The 27,622-nt window shown below is 40.2% G+C and overlaps 1 protein-coding gene across 2 annotated transcripts in view; it reads left to right on the forward strand.

The window, feature by feature from the left end:
- cd276 (CD276 molecule) overlaps positions 1 to 27,622 on the forward strand; it is a 379,608-nt gene that overhangs the window by 265,978 nt on the left and 86,008 nt on the right. For both annotated transcript variants that reach the window (XM_060923336.1, XM_060923337.1), the window contains exon 6: positions 13,082 to 13,135. In XM_060923336.1, the coding sequence (XP_060779319.1) occupies positions 13,082 to 13,135 (54 nt within the window). The remainder of the gene's footprint in view (positions 1 to 13,081; positions 13,136 to 27,622) is intronic.

Genomic DNA, 27,622 nt, shown 5'->3' on the forward strand with positions numbered 1-27,622 from the left:
GTGTGAACGTGGATTTAGCGCCATGAATCACATCCTTACTGATGAGCGCAACAGAATGAATGTATCCACACTGACAGCCTTCTTTTCCTCGCTGTCAATGGGCCAGACGTGCGTTCCTTCCCTGCTGAGAAATTCACAGAAATGTGGATTAAAGAAGGGCGAAACGTGGCGGATAGCGCACCGACGGGAAAGCAGAAAAGGCCACATGAACTGCGCCATCAGAGCAAACTGTTCATTTAGTATTCATGTATTTTAGTGATTTTCGAGTCACTGTCCATTTAATCCGGAGGGAGAGAAACATCACAGCAACGCGACAAGCAATGCGAACTTTGTTGTGTGTTAGTGTTCGTGTATTTAGTCAGAGAGATAGGAAGATGAATTTACTATCTCTGGTTTAGTGTTCGTTTTCATTTAGTGTTATTCATTTGATATCATCGGATGTTATTGAGCTGTTAGCCTATTGTTACCTTAATTTTGTGACGTTTCATGATTAAAAAAAACCCAAACCATCCCCCCTTCTGGTTTTTTGACAAATCGCACCCTGTATATACACACACACACACACACACACACACACACACACACACACACACACACTAAAAAAAAAGAAGAAAAAATAAAATAAAAAAGCTCCATGTAGAACGAGGTCTGCAGCACCAGGTAGTTTGAGATTTCAAGGAGCTCAACGGATGGATAATTTTCCAACTCCTAGGAAAAATCCTTCTTTGTTAACGTGTAAGGATCTAATCCCACTGAGTGGTTTCTGTATCTGCTTCTTCTGAGTGTCATTCCTGGTTTTAATAACTTGCTTGTTTTCTGTACACAAACATGGCAATAAGTTCTTGTGTTAATGGACCCGACTCCACTTTTGGATCATTAATCCCTTTTGACTGAGAATGCCCTGTATGCATGGTTTTATGTTGGCTTCTGGCACATCCATATAGTTTTAAATACAACACCTACAATTTAAAACAGTTTGTTTTTATTGCATCTATTTAATTCCTGGGCTCCCATCTGTAACAAGGAGTGATGCTGCATTCCATTAATACACTTTACAGTAGATGATTGGATTCTAATTGAATAGATGAGCCAAAATAATTTGGGATCCTTTTTAATGGGCTCCGACTCGTTACAAGTATGAATAGGTGGGCCTTAAAGCAGAAAAGGTTGAGAACCCCTGGTCTATTTGATTTCTATCCCTCATCATCGGAATAAACTCACTGGAGGCAGGCATGTTTGTTGTTTACGTCGGAGCGACTTTTGCCCTGCACATACCGTATGCAATATCCCATGTTAGCACTTTTTAAAATATTTATCAATCAACCAATTGATCGGTCGATTGCTTTTTATCATGCTTTTGCCATGATCATGATACAAGCCCGATTCCAAAAAAGTTGGGACAAAGTACAAATTGTAAATAAAAATGGAATGCAATAATTTACAAATCTCAAAAACTGATATTGTATTCACAGTAGAACATAGACAACATATCAAATGTCGAAAGTGAGACATTTTGAAATTTCATGCCAAATATTGGCTCATTTGAAATTTCATGACAGCAACACATCTCAAAAAAGTTGGGACAGGGGCAATAAGAGGCTGGAAAAGTTAAAGGTACAAAAAAGGAACAGCTGGAGGACCAAATTGCAACTCATTAGGTCAATTGGCAATAGGTCATTAACATGACTGGGTATAAAAAGAGCATCTTGGAGTGGCAGCGGCTCTCAGAAGTAAAGATGGGAAGAGGATCACCAATCCCCCTAATTCTGCGCCTACAAATAGTGGAGCAATATCAGAAAGGAGTTCGACAGTGTAAAATTGCAAAGAGTTTGAACATATCATCATCTACAGTGCATAATATCATCAAAAGATTCAGAGAATCTGGAAGAATCTCTGTGCGTAAGGGTCAAGGCCGGAAAACCATACTGGGTGCCCGTGATCTTCGGGCCCTTAGACGGCACTGCATCACATACAGGCACGCTTCTGTATTGGAAATCACAAAATGGGCTCAGGAATATTTCCAGACAACATTATCTGTGAACACAATTCACTGTGCCATCCGCCGTTGCCAGCTAAAACTCTACAGTTCAAAGAAGAAGCCGCATCTAAACATGATCCAGAAGCGCAGACGTCTTCTCTGGGCCAAGGCTCATTTAAAATGGACTGTGGCAAAGTGGAAAACTGTTCTGTGGTCAGACGAATCAAAATTTGAAGTTCTTTATGGAAATCAGGGACACCGTGTCATTCGGACTAAAGAGGAGAAGGACGACCCAAGTTGTTATCGGCGCTCAGTTCAGAAGCCTGCATCTCTGATGGTATGGGGTTGCATTAGTGCGTGTGGCATGGGCAGCTTACACATCTGGAAAGACACCATCAGTGCTGAAAGGTATATCCAGGTTCTAGAGCAACATATGCTCCCATCCAGACGACATCTCTTTCAGGGAAGACCTTGCATTTTCCAACATGACAATGCCAAACCACATACTGCATCAATTACAACATCATGGCTGTGTAGAAGAAGGGTCCGGGTACTGAACTGGCCAGCCTGCAGTCCAGATCTTTCACCCATAGAAAACATTTGGCGCATCATAAAACGGAAGATACGACAAAAAAGGCCTAAGACAGTTGAGCAACTAGAATCCTACATTAGACAAGAATGGGTTAACATTCCTATCCCTAAACTTGAGCAACTTGTCTCCTCAGTCCCCAGACGTTTACAGACTGTTGTAAAGAGAAAAGGGGATGTCTCACAGTAGTAAACATGGCTTTGTCCCAACTTTTTTGAGATGTGTTGTTGTCATGAAATTTAAAATCACCTAATTTTTCTCTTTAAATGATACATTTTCTCAGTTTAAACATTTGATATGTCATCTATGTTCTATTCTGAATAAAATATGGAATTTTGAAACTTCCACATCATTGCATTCCGTTTTTATTTACAATTTGTACTTTGTCCCAACTTTTTTGGAATCGGGGTTGTACGTAGATCTACACACACAGAAATGCTCGCGGAGCCACAGCTGTGATTTGAGTGGGCTACAAAACCGTTATTTTTGGAATGTGAAAAAGAGACCAAGTAGTAAAAAAAATAAAACAATGACTGACTTACAAAATCAGAAAGCTGTTAAAACTATTGATTTGTGTGGTTATTATTTTAATGTGTTCAGTTGAAAATCCCCCTGACTGAAATGTTAATGTTTTTGTTTGGATTGTGTTAATGGCTTCTGTTTTTCTTTCTTCACTGTTTATAAAAAAAAAGGGACTCGAGTCAGCCGTATAGCTTGAAATTGTGACATCAGTTCGTGGTATATCCAGGATATACCATGAATGACACACACCATATCCTTTTTGTATTTTTTTCATGTCACGAGATACATTGCTGAATCAGTGGTGGAACTATTTTATGTCATGTGAGCCATCCTTGGCCAATCCCTGCATGGGAATTTTTTGATGAGGGATATAATTATTATTAAGATGCTGAGCCATAAGGTTTTGACCTGCAATAATAATTTTGGTGTGAAACTACCTACATATTGTATATTCAGTGTCGTGTAAAAAACGCACTCGCTTTCATCAAGGAAAAAAAAAACAACCTTCACAATTCCAAGGTCTCAAATAAGCTGTGTTTATAATAAGGGTAAATATTTGGAAGATACCAAAATAAACCAGATGAACCAACTAGTTGTAATGTTAGCAGTGCATCTGAAGTCTTTGTAACAGGGAAGTACAGTAGGACCATCCAAGGAGCCTGTGAAGGCAGAATCAACCCTAATGCTCCGAAGCTAAGCAACATTTATTGAAGTAGACCTTCTGGAATCCTTCATGCTTGGGGATTATTTGGTGGCAGGTATATAGAATGTAAAAAAATACAGAATAAAAGTATGTGAATCAACTGTGATGTGAAGTAAAGGAAGAGGAAAAACTCAACTGATGCACTGACGGTGAAAGTGGAGGGAAGCGAAGGTCCTAATTGAGCCTGTCTACTCGTTTCCAGCAGCCGGGAATCGTGGGAAGATTGAAGTTGACTTTGCTCCTCGGGAAGTTAGTGCCATTCAGATAGAGTCCATAGTCGACTCGCTCATTTTTCTTGGCTGTCATAAGGCATGTGGGGATGTGGAGGAGGATCCTAACAGGAAAGAACAGCATGTGAGATTGGGCTGTTAGCTTACACAGATGTGGCAGTGACAGCCTGCAGATGGGGAAATACCACCAATCTCAACTCGATTGTCTTTAGAGTCTTTCATCTCTGTTCTCATATCCTCTTCCATCCATATATCACCACAGCTGTTTTCATTTGAGTCATTTGCAGCAAAATGAACGGGGTTCTTGCACTGAACTACTCCACTGCAATAACCTGCGTTCATACCTGCATTGGTCTGCAGTGGGTGTAGCTCAAATGATTGACATTCCCAAGCTTCCAAATTCTGACTGTTGGAATATTTTACACTTACAGTGCTCGGCGTAAATGAGTCCACCCCCTTTGAAAAGTTACATTTTAAAGAATATCTCAATGAACACAAACAATTTCCAAAATGTTGACAAGACAAAGTTTAATATAACATCTGTATAATTTATAAATGTGAAAGTAAGGTTAATAATCTAACTTAGATTACACATTTTTTCAGTTTTACTCAAATTAGGATGGTGCAAAAATGAGTACACCCCACAACAAAAACTACTCCATCTAGTACTTTGTATGGCCTCCATAATTTTTAATGACAGCACCAAGTCTTCTAGGCATGGAATGAACAAGTTGGTGACATTTTGCAACATCAATCTTTTTCCATTCATAAGTAAAGTTTTGCTGATCTTGTAGCCTTCACCTTTGTGGTGTAAAGAAATTATTTTCTTTGGGGAATTCTGAAGAGACAAGTTGAGCATCACTCTCCATCCAGCATCCAGTCACTAAAAGAGGTCGTTGTTGAAGAATGGAAAAAGGTTGATGTTGCAAAATGTCGCCAACTTGTTCATTCCATGCCTAGAAGACTTGGTGCTGTCATTAAAAATCATGGAGGCCATGCAAAGTACTAGATGGAGTAGTTTTTGTTGTGGGGTGTACTCATTTTTGCACCATCCTAATTTGAGTAAAACTGAAAAATGTGCAATCTAAGTTTATATTATTAACCTTACTTTCACGTTATAAGTTAAACAGATGTTATATTAAACTTTGTCTTGTCAACATTTTGGAAATTGTTTGTGTTCATTGAGATATTGTTTAAAATGTAACTTTTCAAAGGAGGTGTACTTATTTACGCTGAGCACTGTACATGTTTTTAATCAGGCAACCTGTTTTACCTAGAGATGCATCAATAACATTTATCAGCTTGATTACAAGTACCTGTCTTTTGATAATAGTCAATACTGATTTGAAAGACTTCGTAATAACCCAGAGGAGAACCGTCAGGGCCTTCTAGGCCTTCAGAGAAGGCCCAAACATATCAGCATTTCAAATCTCATCTCATTATCTCTAGCCGCTTTATCGTGTTCTACAGGGTCGCAGGCAAGCTGGAGCCTATCCCAGCTGACTACGGGCGAAAGGCGGGGTACACCCTGGACAAGTCGCCAGGTCATCACAGGGCTGACACATAGACACAGACAACCATTCACACTCACATTCACACCTACGGTCAATTTAGAGTCACCAGTTAACCTAACCTGCATGTCTTTGGACTGTGGGGGAAACCGGAGCACCCAGAGGAAACCCATGCGGACACGGGGAGAACATGCAAACTCCACACAGAAAGGTCCTCACCAGCTACGGGGCTCGAACCCGGACCTTCTTGCTGTGAGGCGACAGCGCTAACCACTACACCACCGTGCCGCCAGCATTTCAAATCTCATCTCATCTCATTATCTCTAGCCGCTTTATCCTTCTACAGGGTCGCAGGCAAGCTGGAGCCTATCCCAGCTGACTACGGGCGAAAGGCGGGGTACACCCTGGACAAGTTGCCAGGTCATCACAGGGCTGACACATAGACACAGACAACCATTCGCACTCACATTCACACCTACGGTCAATTTAGAGTCACCAGTTAACCTAACCTGCATGTCTTTGGACTGTGGGGGAAACCGGAGCACCCGAAGGAAACCCACGCGGACACGGGGAGAACATGCAAACTCCACACAGAAAGGCCCTCGCCGGCCACGGGGCTCGAACCCGGACCTTCTTGCTGTGAGGCGACAGCGCTAACCACTACACCACCATGCCGCCAGCATTTCAAATGTTAGATTTAATTTCTTTCATTCTTTCATAATTCATGATAATTATCCTCTTATAATTCCAAGTTGGCCTCATTTTCTATCAAATTTGCTTCAGAAATGAAAGGGTTACCATCCTAAAAACATTCAGAACGAGTTATCCAGTGAGATTTTTTTTGTTTGTTGTCTCTAGGCTGAGAAGAGTTTAGAGCTGCTCACTCATTGGTTAGGACTTCATTGCTGGGACAGAAGGCCATGGCAGTGTATGTTTATGTAGGAAGTGACAGATGAATTAACCAATCAGATTTTGCTTTCTAGTCGGAGCGACCAAAATTTATCGCCGTTGGCCTTCTCGAAGGCTAATGCTAGCTTAACCGCAAGCCAGCGCAGCAGTGAAGTCACCTTCCATCCGGTGTAGCATTCATCAGTAGTGTTAGCGAATGCTAATAAAGCGGTCAAGGTAGTGCTGTCGAGAACAAGTAGCACAGGCTAACTACCAAGAAACTAAGATTTCTGTCTCCAGACTCTTCTTCCACACTGCATGCACGCTACAGTATTTTTCACTCAGACTTACGCATTCATTTCCCAATGTAATTTACTGAATTACTTTTAAAATCAACATCGACAACACCACACAACGGAGCTACCTGGCAGCCTGCTGCTGATCCCTTGCAAAATCCTTTTTCCTGTTGCTTTTTTGGTGTGTCTGGCTAAGTTTTGGCTCAGCTGATGTCCCAGCTCTAATAGTAATGGTACGCCTCTGATACAACCCCAATTCCAAAAAAGTTGGGATGCTGTGTGAAATGTAAATAAAAACAGAATGCAATGACTTGCAAATCTCAAACCCTTTTTTTAAACCATAATAGAACAGACAACATATCAAATGTTTAAACTGAGACATTTTACTGTTTCATGAAAAATATATGCTGATTTTGAATTTGATGGAAGCAGCACGTCTCAGAAAAGTTGGGACAGGGGCAACAAAAGGCTGGAAAAGCAAGTGGTATGAAAAAGAAACAGCTAGAGGAACATTTTGCAACTAATTTGGTTTATTGGCAGCAGGTCAGTAGCATGATTGGGTATAAAAAGAACATCTTAGAGAGGCAGAGTCTCTCAGAAGTAAAGATGGGGAGGGATTCACCAATCTGTAAAAAGCTACTACAAATTGTGGAACAATTTCAGAATAATGTTCCTCAACGTAAAATTGCGAAGATTTTGAATATCTCATCATCTACAATACATGATATAATCAAAAGATTCCAAGAATCTGGAGAAATCTCTGTGTGCAAGGGACAAGGCTGAAAATCAGTATTGAACGTTCGTGATCTTCGGGCCCTCAGGTAGCACTGCACAGGCTCAGGAACACTTCCAGGAATCATTGTCCGTGAATGCAGTTCGCCGTGCCATCCACAAATGCAGTTTCGAGCTGTATCATGCAAAGAATAAGCCATATGTGAACATGATTCAGAAACGCCGCCGTCTTCTCTGGGTCAAAGCTCATTTACAATGGACTGATGCAAAGTGAAAAAAAAATGTTCTGTGGTCAGCCAAATCGAAATTTTAAATTATTTTTGGAAACCATGTACGCTGCATCCATTGGACTAAAGAGGAGAGGGACTATCCACCTTGTTATCAGTGCACAGTTCAAAAGCCTGCATCTCTGATGGTATGAGGGTGCTGTAGTGTACGGTACATGACATGGGACGTTTGCACACCTGGAAAGGTACCATCAATGCTGAAAGGTATATACAGGTTTTAGAGCAACATGTGCTCCCATCCAGACAACAGCTTTTTCTGGGAAGGTCTTGCATATTTCAGCAAGACACTGCTAAACCACAGACTGAATCTATTACAGCAGCATGGCTTCATAGGAGAAGAGCACAGGTGCTGAACTGGCCTGCCTGTAGTCCAGATCTTTCACAAATTGAAAACATGTGGTGCACCATGAAATGAAAAATACGACAAAGAAGACCCAGGACTGTTGAGCAGCTAGAATCCTAGATCAGGCAAGAATGGGACAACATTCCTCTCCCGAAACTCCACCAATTGGTCTCCTCAGTTCTCAGATGTTTACAGACTATTGTTAAAAGAAGAGGGGCTGCTACATTTGGTAAACATGGCCCTGTCCCAACTTTTTTGAGACGTGTTACTGCCATCAAATTCAAAATAACCCTTTTTTTTTTTTTTTACCTTTTTGATATGTTGTCTATGTTCTATTCTGAAAAATATATGGGTTTATGAGATTTACAAATCATTGCATTCTGTTTTTATTTACATTTTACACAGCGTCCCAAACTTTTTTTTTTGGAATTGGGATTGTATAAAGCCACTATTAAACATCATAAAATGCTTAGTATTAAGCCATCATGGCACATTTTATTTAGCTCATGTTGGTTGCTGATGTTTGCTGCTAGAAATGAACTTTTTGAAATCATAAATGAGTTTTAAGAGTGTTCAAGAAAGAGATTCATGCTCCATGAATTAATTGCACCTTGACCCATGAGCAAAAACCTGAAGTGCTTATGTTGGTGCTCAGTGCTTGCAAATCTGAAGTGCTTTCATGTGTAGCGGTTTCTCTGCACTCTCACTTCACACTTTACCTTGATGTATGTGCAAATCCTGGCAGCTTGCGTCAATTTTTAACGACTGCGCTTGCTGATACTCCTCCGCACAGTTACCATCAATCCAGATGTTTAACCAGGTGATAAAAAAATATTTGTCTGGCATGCTTGAATCTGGTACAGGCTGGTCTGATTGCGACTTGTTTTGGTTAAGTTAAATCCTTGAGATTCATCTTCGCTCAGACATTCTGCTCTTTGCTTAATGAAAGTGATGTTGAGCAGTAATGTCTTTTTTCTTTTCCCAAAACTATGATCCTGATGGGTGATGTAATGGTACATAATGTCTCTCTTCTTTCATACGGTAGTGTAGTCTAAACCAGTGATGTAATTCTTCATCACCCGTTTACGCTATACATGGATAACTTAATTACGTCAGTTAAATCATCATCAACCAATCCCATAGCTACTACAACACACTCTTGAATGTGAATACGTACTCAGATTGGTCCTACAATAAACTGAAAAACGTCTCTGAGCAGCTGTGTCTGTGTCAGTGACTGTTTGCTCCCGGACCAATCCATGAGGCAGAGCCTCTTAGGCGGCAGAGGTCTACAACCCCGATTCCAAAAAAGTTGGGACAAAGTACAAATTGTAAATAAAAACGGAATGCAATGATGTGGAAGTTTCAAAATTCCATATTTTATTCAGAATAGAACATAGATGACATATCAAATGTTTAAACTGAGAAAATGTATCATTTAAAGAGAAAAATTAGGTGATTTTAAATTTCATGACAACACCACATCTCAAAAAAGTTGGGACAAAGCCATGTTTACCACTGTGAGACATCCCCTTTTCTCTTTACAACAGTCTGTAAACGTCTGGGGACTGAGGAGACAAGTTGCTCAAGTTTAGGGATAGGAATGTTAACCCATTCTTGTCTAATGTAGGATTCTAGTTGCTCAACTGTCTTAGGTCTTTTTTGTCGTATCTTCCGTTTTATGATGCGCCAAATGTTTTCTATGGGTGAAAGATCTGGACTGCAGGCTGGCCAGTTCAGTACCCGGACCCTTCTTCTACGCAGCCATGATGCTGTAATTGATGCAGTATGTGGTTTGGCATTGTCATGTTGGAAAATGCAAGGTCTTCCCTGAAAGAGACGTCGTCTGGATGGGAGCATATGTTGCTCTAGAACCTGGATATACCTTTCAGCATTGATGGTGTCTTTCCAGATGTGTAAGCTGCCCATGCCACACGCACTAATGCAACCCCATACCATCAGAGATGCAGGCTTCTGAACTGAGTGCTGATAACAACTTGGGTCGTCCTTCTCCTCTTTAGTCTGAATGACACGGCGTCCCTGATTTCCATAAAGAACTTCAAATTTTGATTCGTCTGACCACAGAACAGTTTTCCACTTTGCCACAGTCCATTTTAAATGAGCCTTGGCCCAGAGAAGACGTCTGCGCTTCTGGATCATGTTTAGATACGGCTTCTTCTTTGAACTATAGAGTTTTAGCTGGCAACGGCGGATGGCACGGTGAATTGTGTTCACAGATAATGTTGTCTGGAAATATTCCTGAGCCCATTTTGTGATTTCCAATACAGAAGCATGCCTGTATGTGATGCAGTGCCGTCTAAGGGCCCGAAGATCACGGGCACCCAGTATGGTTTTCCGGGCTTGACCCTTACGCACAGAGATTCTTCCAGATTCTCTGAATCTTTTGATGATATTATGCACTGTAGATGATGATATGTTTAAACTCTTTGCAATTTTACACTGTCGAACTCCTTTCTGATATTGCTCCACTATTTGTCGGTGCAGAATTAGGGGGATTGGTGAGCCTCTTCCCATCTTTACTTCTGAGAGCCGCTGCCACTCCAAGATGCTCTTTTTATACCCAGTCATGTTAATGACCTATTGCCAATTGACCTAATGAGTTGCAATTTGGTCCTCCAGCTGTTCCTTTTTTGTACCTTTTAACTTTTCCAGCCTCTTATTGCCCCTGTCCCAACTTTTTTGAGATGTGCTGCTGGCATGAAATTTCAAATGAGCCAGTATTTGGCATGAAATTTCAAAATGTCTCACTTTTGACATTTGATATGTTGTCTATGTTCTCTATTGTGAATACAATATCAGTTTTTGAGATTTGTAAATTATTGCATTCTGTTTTTATTTACAATTTGTACTTTGTCCCAACTTTTTTGGAATCAGGGTTGTACATTCCTAGATCATACTTTGTCAATTCAACCTCCTTCAGTACAGACAGATCAAAACCTTACACCAGGTTAATTGCTTTGTAGGAAGATGATGTAGTTCTGAGTTAAAGAGGTTATTTGGAGTCTACTTTGATCGCCATCATTAATTTTGAAATACACCCAGATTGTTCTTATGTCGCGTCGTCTATTCATTAGTGCGACAAAAAAAAAAAAAAACATGAGGCTCACCTCACATACAGTAGTACCACTGACGCTTCTTTACGTCGTCATCATTTGCACATTAACAGTAGGCCTTCTCCAGATTCTGAAGAAAGTTGGTCACTTATCGATCTGACGCTACTAAATCAAATTGTTATTAGCTCATCCAGCCAACAGGTGATGAGCTTATGCCATCATGTGTTGTCCGTCGTCGTCCACATTTCATTTCACAAAAATCGCTTCTTCTCTCTCAATTCTTCACTGACTTCTATTCTTTTTGGCAGAAAGGTAGGTCTGCCTGGGATGCATATAGCTTCTACCCAAATTTGCATAATTGCAATTAATAATGAAGATATGGCATAATTAAGCCCTAACAAGTAGTTTCCACACAAATCGCTTCTTCTCCCTCAACTTTTCAGCGATTTTGATTCTTTCTGGCATGAAGGTAGGGGAACCTAGGGTGTATATAACTTCTACCCAGATTTGCTGAATTACAATTTTTAATGAAGTTACAGATTAATTAAACCTTAATGAGTAGTTCAACAAAAATCGCTTTTTCTCGGTCAACTCCTTGCCATTTTGGATTCTTTCTGGCAAATAGGCCGGTATTCCTAGGGTGTATATAACTTTGATATATAGCTTGTATATAGTGTATATAGCTTACAACATTTATTGCACAAGGTGGCCCACTTTAGATCATTCCTTCCAGACTAGACAGGGCTGGAGTGAACTACGCCATCATTAATGGTCTCGTATCGTATCATACCAAGTGGTATTGTCAAATATTGAATCGTTACCCAGGCTTGTAGTACTCGAGTTCGACTCTTGACCTAATTTTAAGGACTCGTGACTTGACTTGGACTTGAGCACTGATGACTCGGACTTGGATTCGGACTTGTGCATTAAGTGCATTCGGACTCGTAAATTGGAGACAAGGACTCGGATTTTTTCTTCATTTTTTTGTAACATGCCATAATAATTTGGCATAAGATATTTATATCTACATTAATTTTTGTACTAATTTCATCACACCTGCTCGCCTTGGCACGTGCATCAGATAGACTCTTGGGTGCGCTCCGGACAGCGCGTGCACCAAGTGGATTCTCGCGCATGCCGTAAACAACTCACACCTGCATAGGGTTAAGGTGCAATCAGCGGGCCTATATAAAAACTGTGAAAACGCATTTACAGTACGTTGCGAAATATTGAGTTGCATTGCTGACACATTACCGAGCCTTATTTCCTTGTTTGGTTTCCTGATCCCTGATTTCCTGTTTCTCGTCTTTGATTCTGCTGAGTCTACGATAGCCTGTTTGTGCCTCGCTCGACCTATTGCCCGTTTCACTGTTTTCCGATTTTGCCTGCCGTTCTGGATTGTTTACCGTCTTCATTTGTATTAATAAACACACCTTCTGCACTTACATCCATCTCCCAACCATCTCTGACAAAATACTTCACACTCCCTGACAAAGAGAAACACATTCACCTGTTCATATGTCATGTTCGGGAACAAACTAATGCTAATGGCGCTAAAACAGCCACTGTCAAATGGTGCAGTTGGAGTCTTATTCTCGGACTCAACTCGGATCAACAGTGGACTCGATTTGAAAGTTTTTTCAATGACTTGGACTTGACTCGGACTTGAACACTGGGGACTCAAGACTGGACTTGTACTCAAGGTTTAATGACTCGTCTACAACATTGTCGTTACTTCATGAATCACAGTCGTATTATATCTTGTGTTAGCCTGATGTTTGCACTTCTGAGCATAATAGCGTGTAATAGATATATGATCATGTTTTGAGCTCTATGCTCTCTACTGCAGCTGCATTCCATTTTACAAGTTACATTTTGTCCTCTTTTTTCTTTTTTTCCCCTTTTCTTTTCTTGTCAACTCTGTTTAGAGGAAGAAGCCAAAGAACTCGAGGAAGCCAAAGAACTTGAAGAATCCAAGACAGGTCAGTAAATCTTAAAATCTTCTTTAAAAAAGTCAAAATCTTGATGCAATCAAACATTTGTGTTTTTCTTGGGTTTGACTGACTTAGAAGTTCAATAATAGTGAAAGGATGAACTCTAAATAGCATGCATCATTGAGAGGGGAAAGGGTTGTGTTTAAAGCACTAGTATTTTGAAGTTCATTCAATGCACATGTTTCATTCTGAAGACTTTTTTAGGGTTGGCTATTCTGGGCTTTGGCTAGACATTTTGGGAGTCATGTTTCATCCTTTTAATGACTCCTTAAAGGTTAAAAAAAAAAAAGCAGTGATGTTATTTAAAAATTGTGTGAAGAATTTTTAACGCCCCCCCCCCCCCCCACACACACAGACACTATATATACACAGTACTGTGCGAAAGTCTGAGGCACATGTAAAGAAATGCTGTAGACCAAAAATGGCTTAAAATAATGAAATGAAATGTTTCAACATTAAAAATACTATAAACAGCAGCAAGCAATAAGAAATGAAACAAAGTCGGTACACAGCAAAATCCGCATACCCAAATTAACACTGTCAGATTTAATTTCAACACTTTTAAAGTGTCTATATGGGTCCACCCCATGAGTGTTAATTTAACTCTTTTTGCAGTGTTGGTACCTTAACACTAATTTGGTGTCATTTTTCACTCTTTTTGGAGTTAAAAGTTAACACTTATTAACAACATCCAGTGTTAGTTTTTCTCAACACTGATATGTACAGTGGTGCTTGAAAGTTTGTGAACCCTTTAGAATTTTCTATATTTCTGCATGACCTAAAACATCATCAGATTTTCACACAAGTCCTAAAAGTAGATAAAGAGAACCCAGTTAAACAAATGAGACAAAAATATTATACTCGGTCATTTATTTATTGAGGAAAATGATCCAATATTACATATCTGTGAGTGGCAAAAGTATGTGAACCTCTAGGATTAGCAGTTAATTTGAAGGTGAAATTAGAGTCAGGTGTTTTCAATCAATGGGATGACAATCAGGTGTGAGTGGGCACCCTGTTTTATTTAAAGAACAGGGATCTATCAAAGTCTGATCTTCACTACACATGTTTGTGGAAGTGTATCATCGCATGAACAAAGGAGATTTCTGAGGACCTCAGAAAAAGTGTTGTTGATGCTCATCAGGCTGGAAAAGGTTACAAAACCATCTCTAAAGAGTTTGGACTCCACCAATCCACAGTCAGACAGATTGTGTACAAATGGAGGAAATTCAAGACCATTGTTATCCTCCCCAGGAGTGGTCGACCAACAAAGATCACTCCAAGAGCAAGGTGTGTAATAGTCGCCGAGGTCACAAAGGACCCCAGGCTAACTTCTAAGCAACTGAAGGCCTCTCTCAAATTGGCTAATGTTGATGTTCATGAGTCCACCATCAGGAGAACACTGAACAACAATGGTGTGCATGGCAGGGTTGCAAGGAGAAAGCCACTGCTCTCCAAAAAGAACATTGCTGCTCATCTGCAGTTTGCTAAAGAGCACGTGGACAAGCCAGAAGGCTATTGGAAAAATATTTTGTGGACAGATGAGACCAAAATAGAACTTTTTGGTTTAAATGAGAAGCGTTATGTTTGGAGAAAGGAAAACACTGCATTCCAGCATAAGAACCTTATCCCATCTGTGAAACATGGTGGTGGTAGTATCATGGTTTGGGCCTGTTTTGCTGCATCTGGGCCAGGACGGCTTGCCATCATTGATGGAACAATGAATTCTGAATTATACCAGTGAATTCTAAAGGAAAATGTCAGGACATCTGTCCATGAACTGAATCTCAAGAGAAGGTGGGTCATGCAGCAAGACAACAACCCTAAGCACACAAGTCGTTCTACCAAAGAATGGTTAAAGAAGAATAAAGTTAACGTTTTGGAATGGCCAAGTCAAAGTCCTGACCTTAATCGAATCAAAATGTTGTGGAAGGACCTGAAGCGAGCAGTTCATGTGAGGAAACCCACCAACATCCCAGAGTTGAAGCTGTTCTGTACGGAGGAATGGGCTAAAATTCCTCCAAGCCGGTGTGCAGGACTGATCAACAGTTACCACAAACGCTTAGTTGCAGTTATTGCTGTACAAGGGGGTCACACCAGATACTGAAAGCAAAGGTTCACATACTTTTGCCACTCACAGATATGTAATATTGGATCATTTTCCTCAATAAATAAATGACCAAGTATAATATTTTTGTCTCATTTGTTTAACTGGGTTCTCCTTATCTACTTTTAGGACTTGTGTGAAAATCTGATGATGTTTTAGGTCATATTTATGCAGAATTATAGAAAATTCTAAAGGGTTCACAAACTTTCAAGCACCACTGTAGTGTTAGACATTAACTCTCTCAGAGGATCATTTGTTGACTATAAAAGTGTTAGCCCCATAACACTTAAAAGGTGTAAATACAGCTCTTCCTGGAAATGATTTTCAAATGAAAGTTTGCTGAAATAAAGGTGGACATATTTTGTGTTTTACAATTAAACATTTATTTTAAACATTTGCACCCCAAAAAAATGAAGTCACATTAAAAAAATGTAACAATATGGAACAATATATGTCCTTTCACTCTCATTAGAATATTGCTTCTAAAGTAAGTCAACTGGTCAACAAAAATCAAAGCATGTTCATTACTTTGTTCCTGTATACAGTATGCATGAAAGTGTTCATCAAAATAAAGTGTATCAACAGTAGAGGCTATTATTAAAGCACGCTGTTCATGTAATATTATGTTACAGATTTTGTTGAATACAGGTAGGTCATTGGATGTTCCAGTCAGTGGTCGAGTTGTAAAATCAAACCAGGGGGGATGGTGAAATTTTTAGTCGCATGTCGACCCATCGGTCGGTCCGTCGGTGGGAAACTGGTTTGCTTTTAGGAGGGTTTGCACACAATGTAGGTCTGTGGACTTTGTTCATTTACCAGACATACAGTATTTTGTGCTGATAAAGTGTGTAGTACACACTGTGTACCCTTTTTATTGTTGTAAAAAACATAATACACTGGTATTTTACTGTAAAACATGCACAGTGTGGATGTCATGTGTCATATTTAGTCAGTCTCCTGGCTGACATACCTACCACATTCTGCATATTAGGGTGAAATGCAGATGACAAATTTGAAGTGTAACTTCATAGTCATGGTAGGCTCCTTTTAAATCTCATCTCATCTCATTATCTGTAGCCGCTTTATCCTGTTCTACAGGGTCGCAGGCAAGCTGGAGCCTATCCCAGCTGACTACGGGTGAAAGGCGGGGTACACCCTGGACAAGTCGCCAGGTCATCACAGGGCTGACACATAGACACAGACAACCATTCACACTCACATTCACACCTACGGTCAATTTAGAGTCACCAGTTAACCTAACCTGCATGTCTTTGGACTGTGGGGGAAACCGGAGCACCCGGAGGAAACCCACGCGGACACGGGGAGAACATGCAAACTCCGCACAGAAAGGCCCTCGCCGGCCACGGGGCTCGAACCCAGGACCTTCTTGCTGTGAGGCGACAGCGCTAACCACTACACCACCGTGCCACCCTCCTTTTAAATCGTTTGGCAAATAATTTATTAAAACCTCAGCAGGCAACATAAATGAACAACTGAATCTTTTCATATCAAGTCAATAGAATTTTTATTCAAAGCTGAACATTGGGAACATTGAGTTAAATACAGAGGTAGGTAGGTAACCAATAAGCTAAAACAAGCAACAGTAAACTGTAAATCTTCAGCTGTTGGTTCTCCTGCTTGCTCCTGCTCCTGTATTGTCTCACACTCCGGGTCCTCCAGCTCCTGTTGCACTGTGTTGCAGTTGCTGCTGACTGTCATCTGGAATAAAGAGCAGTGGATAAGATAATTTAATTAAATATAATTATAATGTTATTTCTGATGTATTTATTATCTGAACGAGGATTTGAGCTTTGAAAAATGACAGCTTTCTGTAACGTTGATTCCTGCTGTTATCTAGGTCACGTGACACCTTAACGTTGACGGTTACCAAGGAGCTGCCTTGGATACTTTGATACTTTGCTTCAATACATACCAGCACTTTGATACATACTGGATACAAGCTAGCAAAATGAGTTAAAAGCAGGCATCTTTGGAAAGTTTCTTTGGAAAGGGGAAAAGGCCCATTGTGTGAGGAGACGGAAGAAGAGCCTATGAGGAAGAAAAAGAAAGCTGCATTTTAGCAGACACTTTGTCGAGTCCTACACCAATCTTGCTCTGCCTTACATGTTGTGACCGGCTCTCTAATGAGGCAATGAAGCCTTCAAAACTGCTAGTGTCGTTTATTTTAGCCTTCCTGTCTTGAATAACACTTTTTGTTGCCTGAAGAATAACAAACGAACGTCCAGGCTGATTAAATTAATGGCCTTATACAAGAAATCAAAGCTAACATGAACCTGAGTAAGCTATCGATAGCTGGCTAGACTCCAAACTAACATTCATTATGATAGCTGTGTTGTTATCCGCCGCCCACAAATTAGGCTACATATCGGTAACTTTACAGCATGATAGCGGGCTCACAGAAAGTGTGACTGATATTCGTAACTCTTGACTTACCTCCTGAAATGTTTTTTCTTGCGATCTTAAATCCGAACTTGCTTAGGTCTTGCTGTGAGCAATTCCAGCGTTATGGACGTGACACTTGAACTCAAAATGGCAACAAATGACCCAGTGCATGTTTTATTGTCTCCCAGTATTTAAACAGGTGTTGCATATTTTAAGGCTGTACCATACTGGAGAAGTGATAGAACAAGAACAATTCCCATAGTACATCTAGGGCATGCCAGAAAACGCCAATAAAAGATGCGTTATGGATGTGACAGAAAAAGTATCACTTTTCTTGGGTGACTGTACATTTTTATCAAACTCTGTGAAATTGTAAACCTAATGTCGAAATGGAGATATCCATTTGATAGAGGGGTCCAAGGTGAATATTAAAAAATCTTTGTTTAAAATATTTTGTATTTCATGCAGAGTTTCGGAAGGAAAAGTCAGCGTTATGGATGTGACGAAATTCCGTTATGGATGTGACGCGTCTGAAATAGACATGGCATATGTTTAGAAAATCAGCAATTTAACCACCATAACCCTTTGAAAAACTCTCTAAATATCAGCTAAAACTATCAAAGTTCTTAAATAATATTTAGGATGGCTATTGTTTTGCTGTTTTGTGGATTTTAGCATACATTTCTGTGGCTTGTGGCAATAATATAGAATTGTACATGATCAAAGTTGATTTTAGCTTGGGTTTTACATTATAAGAAAGAAAGACTGACAGTGACACATTAGGTTGGTTACAAATTGGTTCAACTTATTCACATCTGTAAAATACAGGCCTAGGTGATATCTCTGGGAGTGGTTTTGATGTATTACATGTTGCTTTATTTTTGCATGGTGAGGTTGACATTTACATGGAATTGCCCCTGTCCACTCCGCTTGGCCATGATGCTGCAATCCGCTGCTGTCACTGACGCCGAATGAAATCAAAAATAACGGAACCCCAACTGAATGTCACCTCCTCAAACGCTTCGCTTGCGCGTGCCCTCTCTCGCGGTAGCTTATTGTATGCTCAGTTTCAGCAAAGCTACGTGGAATGGCATTTCTAATTCCAATGTTAAATATAAGTAATGTCCACATTTATTGATAAAATTGCTCAAGGGAAGGGAGGGGGGATGCCCGTTTTAGAGGGGGGATGATTTTGACCATTTTTTATTACAGGGGGGATGGCATCCCCCCCCATCCCCCTTCAACTCGAGTACAGGTTCCAGTGTACCAAACGCAGGTCATTAGCATGGTCCCTCATGCAGCAGTCGGTGAAGCGCGCATAGATCTTCTGGCTTCAGCCAATCAATGTGTGTCTCTGCAGTGGGCGGGGTGACATGAACACTTCAAGTGTAAAACCCAGGATCAGAGTTGAGAGTTAGAAGTTCAGAGTTAGTATTTATACAATTACACTGACAGGTTTGATTTAGTGACGCTTTGTTTTTACACCCGATTTTGACACCAACTACTTATCAACTGAAGTCAAATATAATGGATTTAATTCTATCAGAGTAAAATTAACTCTACTTTTGCTCAAATTTCACTAACACCCAAAATTTAACACTTCTGAATTTGCTGTGTATTTGGTGTGAGATGACTCTTTGCTTTAAAACAGTGGTTCTCAAACTTTTTTCACCAAGTACCACCTCAGAAAATACTTGGCTCTCCAAGTACCACCATAATGACCAACATTAAAATACAGTAGCGTAGTAGGTCTAAGTATTCATTAAAAACCAGGCGGAGGTTTTATTTAACAAGTATATTTAATATTGTTGGCCACTGTAACATTACACACAGTACTTTGAACAGTAACACTGTGTTTAAATATAGGAAAATAAAACACTGTCCTTAAATAATGAATCAAATAAAATTAATTGCACATAAAAGTGAAATAAACATTGTACTAAAATAAATATTAAAAGACAGTTCTTAAAGATTAAATGAAAATGTACTTAAAAGTTAAATAACTGTACTGTACTTAAATATTCATATCTCACATAAACCAATAAATTGGCCAAATCTGCAACATCTGTAGTCTCATCAAGCTGTATGGCAAAATATCTACTGTTCTTAATGCGCTCAATCAGTGTCTTTTTAACATCGTCAGCCATGTCATTTATTCTCCTTGACACGGTGTCATTTGAAAGTGGCACCAAGTTTAACTCTCTGGCAGCTTTCTCTCCACACATGATACGTGTCATCTCTTTGGCTAATGGTAAACACAGCAGTTCCCCGATTGTGTGCGGCTTACCGGCTCTGGCAATCAGGAGGCTGGCACGATATGAAGCTTCCTGTGCTTTGGCTATGGGTGTACCATAGGACAGAATGGTGGACTTGGACTGCTTCAGTTCATCACGTTTTCGTAAAAAAAAAAATCCATTGGTTTGTCCTTTAGTGCTGTGTGTTTGGTTATAAGATGCCGTTTGAGATGCGATGGTTTCATGGACTCATTGCTCAGAACGTCCCCGCATAGAGCACACTGCGGCCTGGGCAGCTCCTCTGTCCCGCTCCAAATGAATCCCAGTTTTATGTATTTTTCGTCATACTTCCTCCTTACTGGTTTCTGCTGTTTGCTAGCAGTTCTGGGGCTGGTTTTGCCACTGTCGTTAGCATCTGCGCTCGGCTCACACACGTCCTCTTCAGTTCTCCCTCTGTCCTGATCCATGCTCCCATTTGCAGATTTAAGCCACGACAGTAATTTTGTCGTACTCGTCATAATTAGCAAAGCCACCTCCACCTTTTCCCATCACAGCCTAGTCTACCAATGGCGGATAACCGTCTGTCAGCGGAACCGGCGGGAATGCGTACGTACGCTACGTATGGCTACCCAGAAGCACTTGCAAACTTTTTAAAATTATTAACTTAATTTGTATTTCCTTTCATTTTCTTGTCATCGGTTGATAAGATATTTTCATCCATTCGGATATTATGGATAGTATTTCACTGTTTTTTAAAATTTATATTTAATTAAGTGATTCTTTGGCGTACCACTAGAATGGAGCCCGCGTACCACTAGTGCTACGCATACCACAGTTTGAGAATCTCTGCTTTAAAAAAAAAAATAGTAGTCTCAGGTACAATGAGTGCAGTTTTATAAGGAAATGAGCTGTAGGTTTTACTGAGCATCTTACAGAACCAGCCACTTTGACTGTCACACTTGCTTCTTATTCTCTTATGTAGTAATATGCTGCTCAGATACAAACTTTTTTTTTCTCTAACATTTAATTTTATGCTGGAAAACGAACGTTTGGAGCTCTAAAATGTTTTTGTACTGACTCGATAATGTGGAAGTCATAAAATAGAAATCTATAACAAAGTTTGTATGGAAAAAATAATAGGGTGCCTAAGACTTTTGCACAGTATTGTGTCTGCTTTAGTCATTTGTGTGTCATTGCCATCAAACGAAAGCTGCTTTCGCTGAAATCAGCCAATGTTCCACACCGTCTGAGCCTTTTGTCTTCCTTTTAACTGCCTTTAAACACAAAAGAACGATACTTCATCTCCTTTTATGCCTACATTTTCATGATTGTCAATTGAAATAAGCCCGTTTTGAGCGAAGGCCAGAGTAAGCTGTGCCAGAATCCTGTCCATGCTCCCCCTGTGGCAGTAATGTCATTAAATATATTAATTTGACTCCTTTAGTCTGAATTATTCAGCCTGACTGTGAGTGGCACAGTTAATACTATGAGATTTTAATAAGCAGACAGGTGAAAAAGGGTCAGCGACAGGGAGAGAAAGAAAGAGAAAGAAAGAGGTAGAGACAGCGGTCTGTCTCCCTGGTAATGGAGGTCTTATGAATATTTAAGCTATGACAAGTTTGGCCAGCGAGGTCAAGAGCCTAGAACATTCTGCAGGCTGAGGCTGACGTGCCATTCAAGTAGATTTCCATGTCTAAAAACATCTCATTTACCTCCTGATGGAGTCTGTGAATTGAAAATTGTGACAGAGCATTAAAGCTTTCCTGCTGTTTATGGGATTTGTACTTAAGGATGGGCTTTACAGGCTTTTGAGACAGTATTTGAAAGATATGAAGATGCTGTAATTGTTTAAAATACACTTAATAGTTATAACAGAGCAGTTTTAGGCTCAGGTTCCAAACACAGGCCACCGACAGGTTAATATGATTTAGACACTTTTCTGGCCACAAGCTTCAGAAGCGTAAACAAACTTGTGAGCACGGTAAAGAAAAGTAAGCTCTTTATTACACTGAAAAAAAAACAAAAAAACCCAAAAAAGTTTCCAACACCTCATTTCTTAAAAGGTATTGAAGAGTTTTGTGTGCAGCAGTCAGTGGTCAGGGTTACCTGGAGCCTAATATTCTAATTATAATCAACATAAAAGCCCAAATGCATCATATACAGTGCTCAGCGTAAATGAGTGCACCCCCTTTGAAAAGTAACATTTTAAACAATATCTCAATGAACACAAACAATTTCCAAAATGTTGACAAGACAAAGTTTAATATAACATCTGTTTAACTTATAACGTGAAAGTAAGGTTAATAATCTAACTTAGATTACACATTTTTTCAGTTTTACTCAAATTAGGGTGGTGCAAAAATGAGTACACCCCACAACAGAAACTACTACATCTAGTACTTTGTATGGCCTCCATGATTTTTAATGACAGCACCAAGTCTTCTAGGCATGGAATGAACAAGTTGGCGACATTTTGCAACATCAATCTTTTTCCATTCTTCAACAACGACCTCTTTTAGTGACTGGATGCTGGATGGAGAGTGATGCTCAACTTGTCTCTCCAGAATTCCCCATTGGTGTTCGATTGGGTTCGGATCAGGAGACATACTTGGCCACTGAATCACTTTCACCCTGTTCTTCTTCAGAAATCCAACAGTGGCCTTAGATGTGTGTTTAGGATCATTGTCATGTTGGAAAAGTGCACGACGACCAAGGGCACGGAGTGATGGTAGCATCTTCTCTTTCAGTATAGAGCAATACATCTGTGAATTCATGATGCCATCAATGAAATGCAGCTCCCCAACACCAGCAGCACTCATGCAGCCCCACATAAGGACACTGCCACCACCATGTTTCACTGTAGGCACCATGCGTTTTTCTTTGTATTCCTCACCTTTGCGACGCCATACAGTTTTGAAGCCATCAGTTCCAAAAACATTTATCTTGGTCTCATCACTCCAGAGTATAGAGTCCCAGTAGTCTTCATCTTTGTCAGCATGGGCCCTGGCAAACTCTAGGCGGGCTTTTTTGTGCCTGGGCTTTAGGAGAGGCTTCTTTCGTGGACGGCATCCATGCATGCCATTCCTCTGCAGCGTACGCCGTATTGTGTCACGAGAAATAGTCACCCCAGTTTGGCTTTCTACTTCTTTAGATAACTGCAGTGAACTTGCATGCCGATTTTCTTCAACCCTTCTCATCAGAAGACGCTCCTGTCGAGGTGTTAACTTCCATGGACGACCTGGCCGTCTCTGTGAGATGGTTGCAGTTCCATCTTTCTTAAATTTTTGTCCCACTTTTGCAACAGTATTCTGACTGATAAGTAAAGCTTTGCTGATCTTCTTGTAGCCTTCACATTTGTGGTGTAAAGAAATTATTTTCTTTGGGGAATTCTGAAGAGACAAGTTGAGCATCACTCTCCATCCAGCATCCGGTCACTAAAAGAGGTCATTGTTGAAGAACAGAAAAAGATTGATGTTGCAAAATGTCGCCAACTTGTTCATTCCATGCCTAGAAGACTTGGTGCTGTCATTAAAAATCATGGAGGCCATACAAAGTACTAGATGTAGTAGTTTTTGTTGTGGGGTGTACTCATTTTCGCACCACCCTAATTTGAGTAAAACTGAAAAATGTGTAATCTAAGTTATATTATTAACCTTACTTTCACGTTATAAGTTAAACATATGTTATATTAAACTTTGTCTTGTCAACATTTTGGAAATTGTTTGTATTCATTGAGATATTGTTTAAAATGTTACTTTTCAAAGGGGGTGGACTCATTTACGCTGAGCACTGTAAACATCTCAATTCTTCGTGTGTGCATGACATCATGCTCATTTCCCAAACCAGAAGTCCGCCATGTTGGATGATCAACAACAACCAGGAACCAGCACTTAACGTGTGAGCTGCTGCAATGCTTCGTGATTTTCTTTTGATTTCATTGCTTTTGAAGAAAGACAATGCCTACTTTGTGTGCAGGATATAATCACGGTAATAATGCTACTCGTGACAAAGAGAAACAGTTCTTCAGAATTCCCAAAATAATTAAAAACTGCGACAAAACAGATGAAGAACTGTCCAGAGAGCGCCATGCGTACGCTGTGGTTCAAAAACATACATCGTAAGGACTTAACTGAGGAAAAAAGCCAATTACACCCACGTTTATGGTGACCACTTTATATCTGGTAAGAGTTCATTGCTAATTAAAGCTGTGTTTTCTGCTGATTCAATTTAACTTTAGCGCGAACACACTGCTTCTCACCTTGCAGGGGCACTGGCACTGCGATAAAACAAATCCAGATTCGGCACTAACACTCTCATTAGGACATGATGATAAGATCCAGATGAAAACTCATTGCACAGTATCAAGAAGCAACAGGATAAATGAAAGATCACCCAAGAAAGTCAGATTAGAAGCAGCGCAAACCTTGGTGAGTTTGGATATACAAAGAAAACAATGTGGGCCAACTTTGACAGGTGAGAGATTAGTGGTGCTGTCCCAGTAACCCAGTAGCTTAGCTTTACTTATGCATTTTTTATCCCCTGCTGGCCGAAAGGCCCGAAGGGGGATTATGTCGTGGCAGTGTCCGTCCATCCCGGGAAGGGTGCTCACCTTCTGAAATCAACTCCTCTCACAATTTTTGAAGGAATTTCATGATTCTTGGCAGGATTCTTTGTTATATGTCGGTGATACGCATATTGTAATTTCGTTAAATTGGGTCACATTTTACCAGAGTTACAGCCCTTGATTAACAAAATTATACTTTGACAATTTCACAAGAGTGTGTTTTCCTTCTGAAATCAACTCCTCTCACAATTTTTGAAGGAATTTCACGATTCTTGGCAGGATTCTTTGTTATATGTCGGTGATACACATATTGTAATTTCGTTAAATTGGGTCACATTTTACCAGAGTTACAGTCCTTGATTAACAAAATTATACTTTGACAATTTCACAAGAGTGTGTTTTCCTTCTGACATCAACTCCTCTCACAATTTTTGGACGAATTTCTCGAAGCTTGGCAAAAGGACTTGGTATATGACGGTAATATGCATATTGTGATTTAATTTCGTTTGTGAAAATTTTACCAGAGTTTTGACCCTTGATTAAATAACTTGTATTTTGACAATTCCATGAGGGTGTACGTTCTTCTGAAATCAACTCCTCTCAGAATTTGTGGAGGAATTTCACCAAACTTGGCTAAAGGTTGTGTTATATGATAGTTATATGCATATTGAAATTTTGTTTAATTTGGGCAAATTTGGGCAAATTTTACCAGCGTTATGCCTTTGATTATTAACAAGGCAATTTCATCAAGGTGTGCTTGCTTTCTGAAATCAACTTCCCTTACAATTTTTTATCCCTCACTGGCTGAAAGGCCCAAAGAGGGATTATGTTGTGGCAATGTCCGTCCGTCCTGGGAAGGGTCTTCCATTTTGAAATCAACTCCTCTCACAATTTTTGGAGGAATTTCACGAAACTTGACAGGATTCTTTGTTGTATGTCGGTGATACGCATATTGCAATTTCGTTCAATTCAGTCACATTTTACCAGAGTTATGGCATAGTTGCCAGCGGGGGATATTGTGCTCTCAGAGCACTCTTGTTATTTTTTGTAGAATGAGAGAGTTCACAATATCAGGGTATTCAATCGCTGTTAATGAGGCTAAATCCTCTGTATAATCGGACAGCTTTAAGATAGATGGGTCAAAGCCACAAATTCCAACTTTTTCTCTGAATCTTGACTTGGCAGCGGACTCCAGAGAATCATAATATTTCCAGAAAGTCAGAGATGCATCACAGTTATCATTCGCATGAGACGGCATTCTGGATTTGTATATCATCCAACATGGTGGCGGGTGCATTCGTCACACTATTTTGTCACGTGGTTGCACACGAAGAATCAGAAAAACAAAGCCGAAACTGATTGAAATTACAATTGGTTGACGAGGGGTCGTTTAAATATTTTCATAAACCGACCAAAAGAAAATATTAGCCATGTAAACGCTCAGGCAGCTTGCTTTCTGAACCTGTAACCTTCTGTGCATGTTCATTATGCCTTCATGCAGTGATGACATCCTGATACTTTGTTTGTAGTCTCAGGGTATCAGCATATATGAGGTCAAAGACCGCTTCCAGAAGTATTGGACAATTGTGCCAAGATCTACCTTGTCTGTTGTTGCAAGACAAATTATTACTTTTCAGTTAAAAAAAAAAAGGTCACGACTTTGTTTACTGTTTATGCTGTGAGCAGGCATGTTGATATCTGACGTCACTCATTTAACTTGCTTGACAAGACCTTCCGGAGATTACAAGTAGGAATTCCAAGCTGACGGGAGGTTTTCTTTGCTTTTCTTCCCCCCTGAAAGAAAGTTACAAACCCGGTTCCAAACAAGTTGGGATACTGTGTAAAATGTCAATAAGAACAAAATGTGATGATTTGCAAATCATGGAAACCCTATATTTCATTGGAAATAGTATAAAGACAACAGATCACATGATGAAACTGAGAAATTTTGTTAAATTTTTTTTTGAAAAATATATGCTCATGGGGCGGCACGGTGGTGTAGTGGTTAGCGCTGTCGCCTCACAGCAAGAAGGTCCGGGTTCGAGCCCCGTGGCCGGCGAGGGCCTTTCTGTGCGGAGTTTGCATGTTCTCCCCGTGTCCGCGTGGGTTTCCTCCGGGTGCTCCGGTTTCCCCCACAGTCCAAAGACATGCAGGTTAGGTTAACTGGTGACTCTAAATTGACCGTAGGTGTGAATGTGAGTGTGAATGGTTGTCTGTGTCTATGTGTCAGCCCTGTGATGACCTGGCGACTTGTCCAGGGTGAACCCCGCCTTTCGCCCGTAGTCAGCTGGGATAGGCTCCAGCTTGCCTGCGACACTGTAGAAGGATAAAGCGGCTAGAGATAATGAGATGAGAAATATATGCTCATTTTGAATTTAGTGCCAGGAATATGTTTCAAAAATGTTGGGACAGGGGCAACAAAAGACTGAAAATGTTTAAAAAAAAAAAAGTTGGTTAATTAACAGCAGGTCAGTAACATGATTGGGTATAAAAAGAACATCCCAGATAGGTGGAGTCTCTCAGAAGTAAAGATGAGGAGGGGTTCACCACTCTGTGAAAGACTGTATGAGCAAACAATGCAACAATTTAAGAATAACGTTCCACACTGAAACTGCAAAGAATTTGGACATTACATCATTGATGGTACATAATATCATTAAAAGATTCAAGAACCTGGAGAAATCTCTGTCTGCAAGGGACAAGGCTGAAAACCAATATTGGATGCCCATGATTTTTGGGCCCTTAGGTTACACTGCATTAAAAACAGACATGATTCTGTCATGGAAATCGCTGTATGGGCTCAGGAATACTTCAGAAAACCATCGTCTGTGAAAACAGTTCATTACTGCATCCACAAATGCAAGTTAAAACCAGATACAAATGATATCCAGAAACACCGCCACCTTCTCTGGGCCTGAGCTCTTTTACGATGGGCTGAGGTGAAGTGAAAAATTGTCCCAAGGTCTGACGAATCAACAGTAGAAATTCTTTTTAGAAATCATGGACACCACGTCCTCCAGGCTAAAGAGGAGAGGGACCATCTGGCTTGTTATCAGCGCACAGTTCAAAAGCCAGCATCTGTGATGGTATGAGGGCGCATTAGTGCACATGATACTGTATGGGTAGCTTGTACGTCTGGGAAGGCATCATTAATGCTGAATGATATA

This window comes from Neoarius graeffei, chromosome 6 (genome assembly GCF_027579695.1).
Source record: "Neoarius graeffei isolate fNeoGra1 chromosome 6, fNeoGra1.pri, whole genome shotgun sequence".
Taxonomy (NCBI): Eukaryota; Metazoa; Chordata; class Actinopteri; order Siluriformes; family Ariidae; genus Neoarius; species Neoarius graeffei.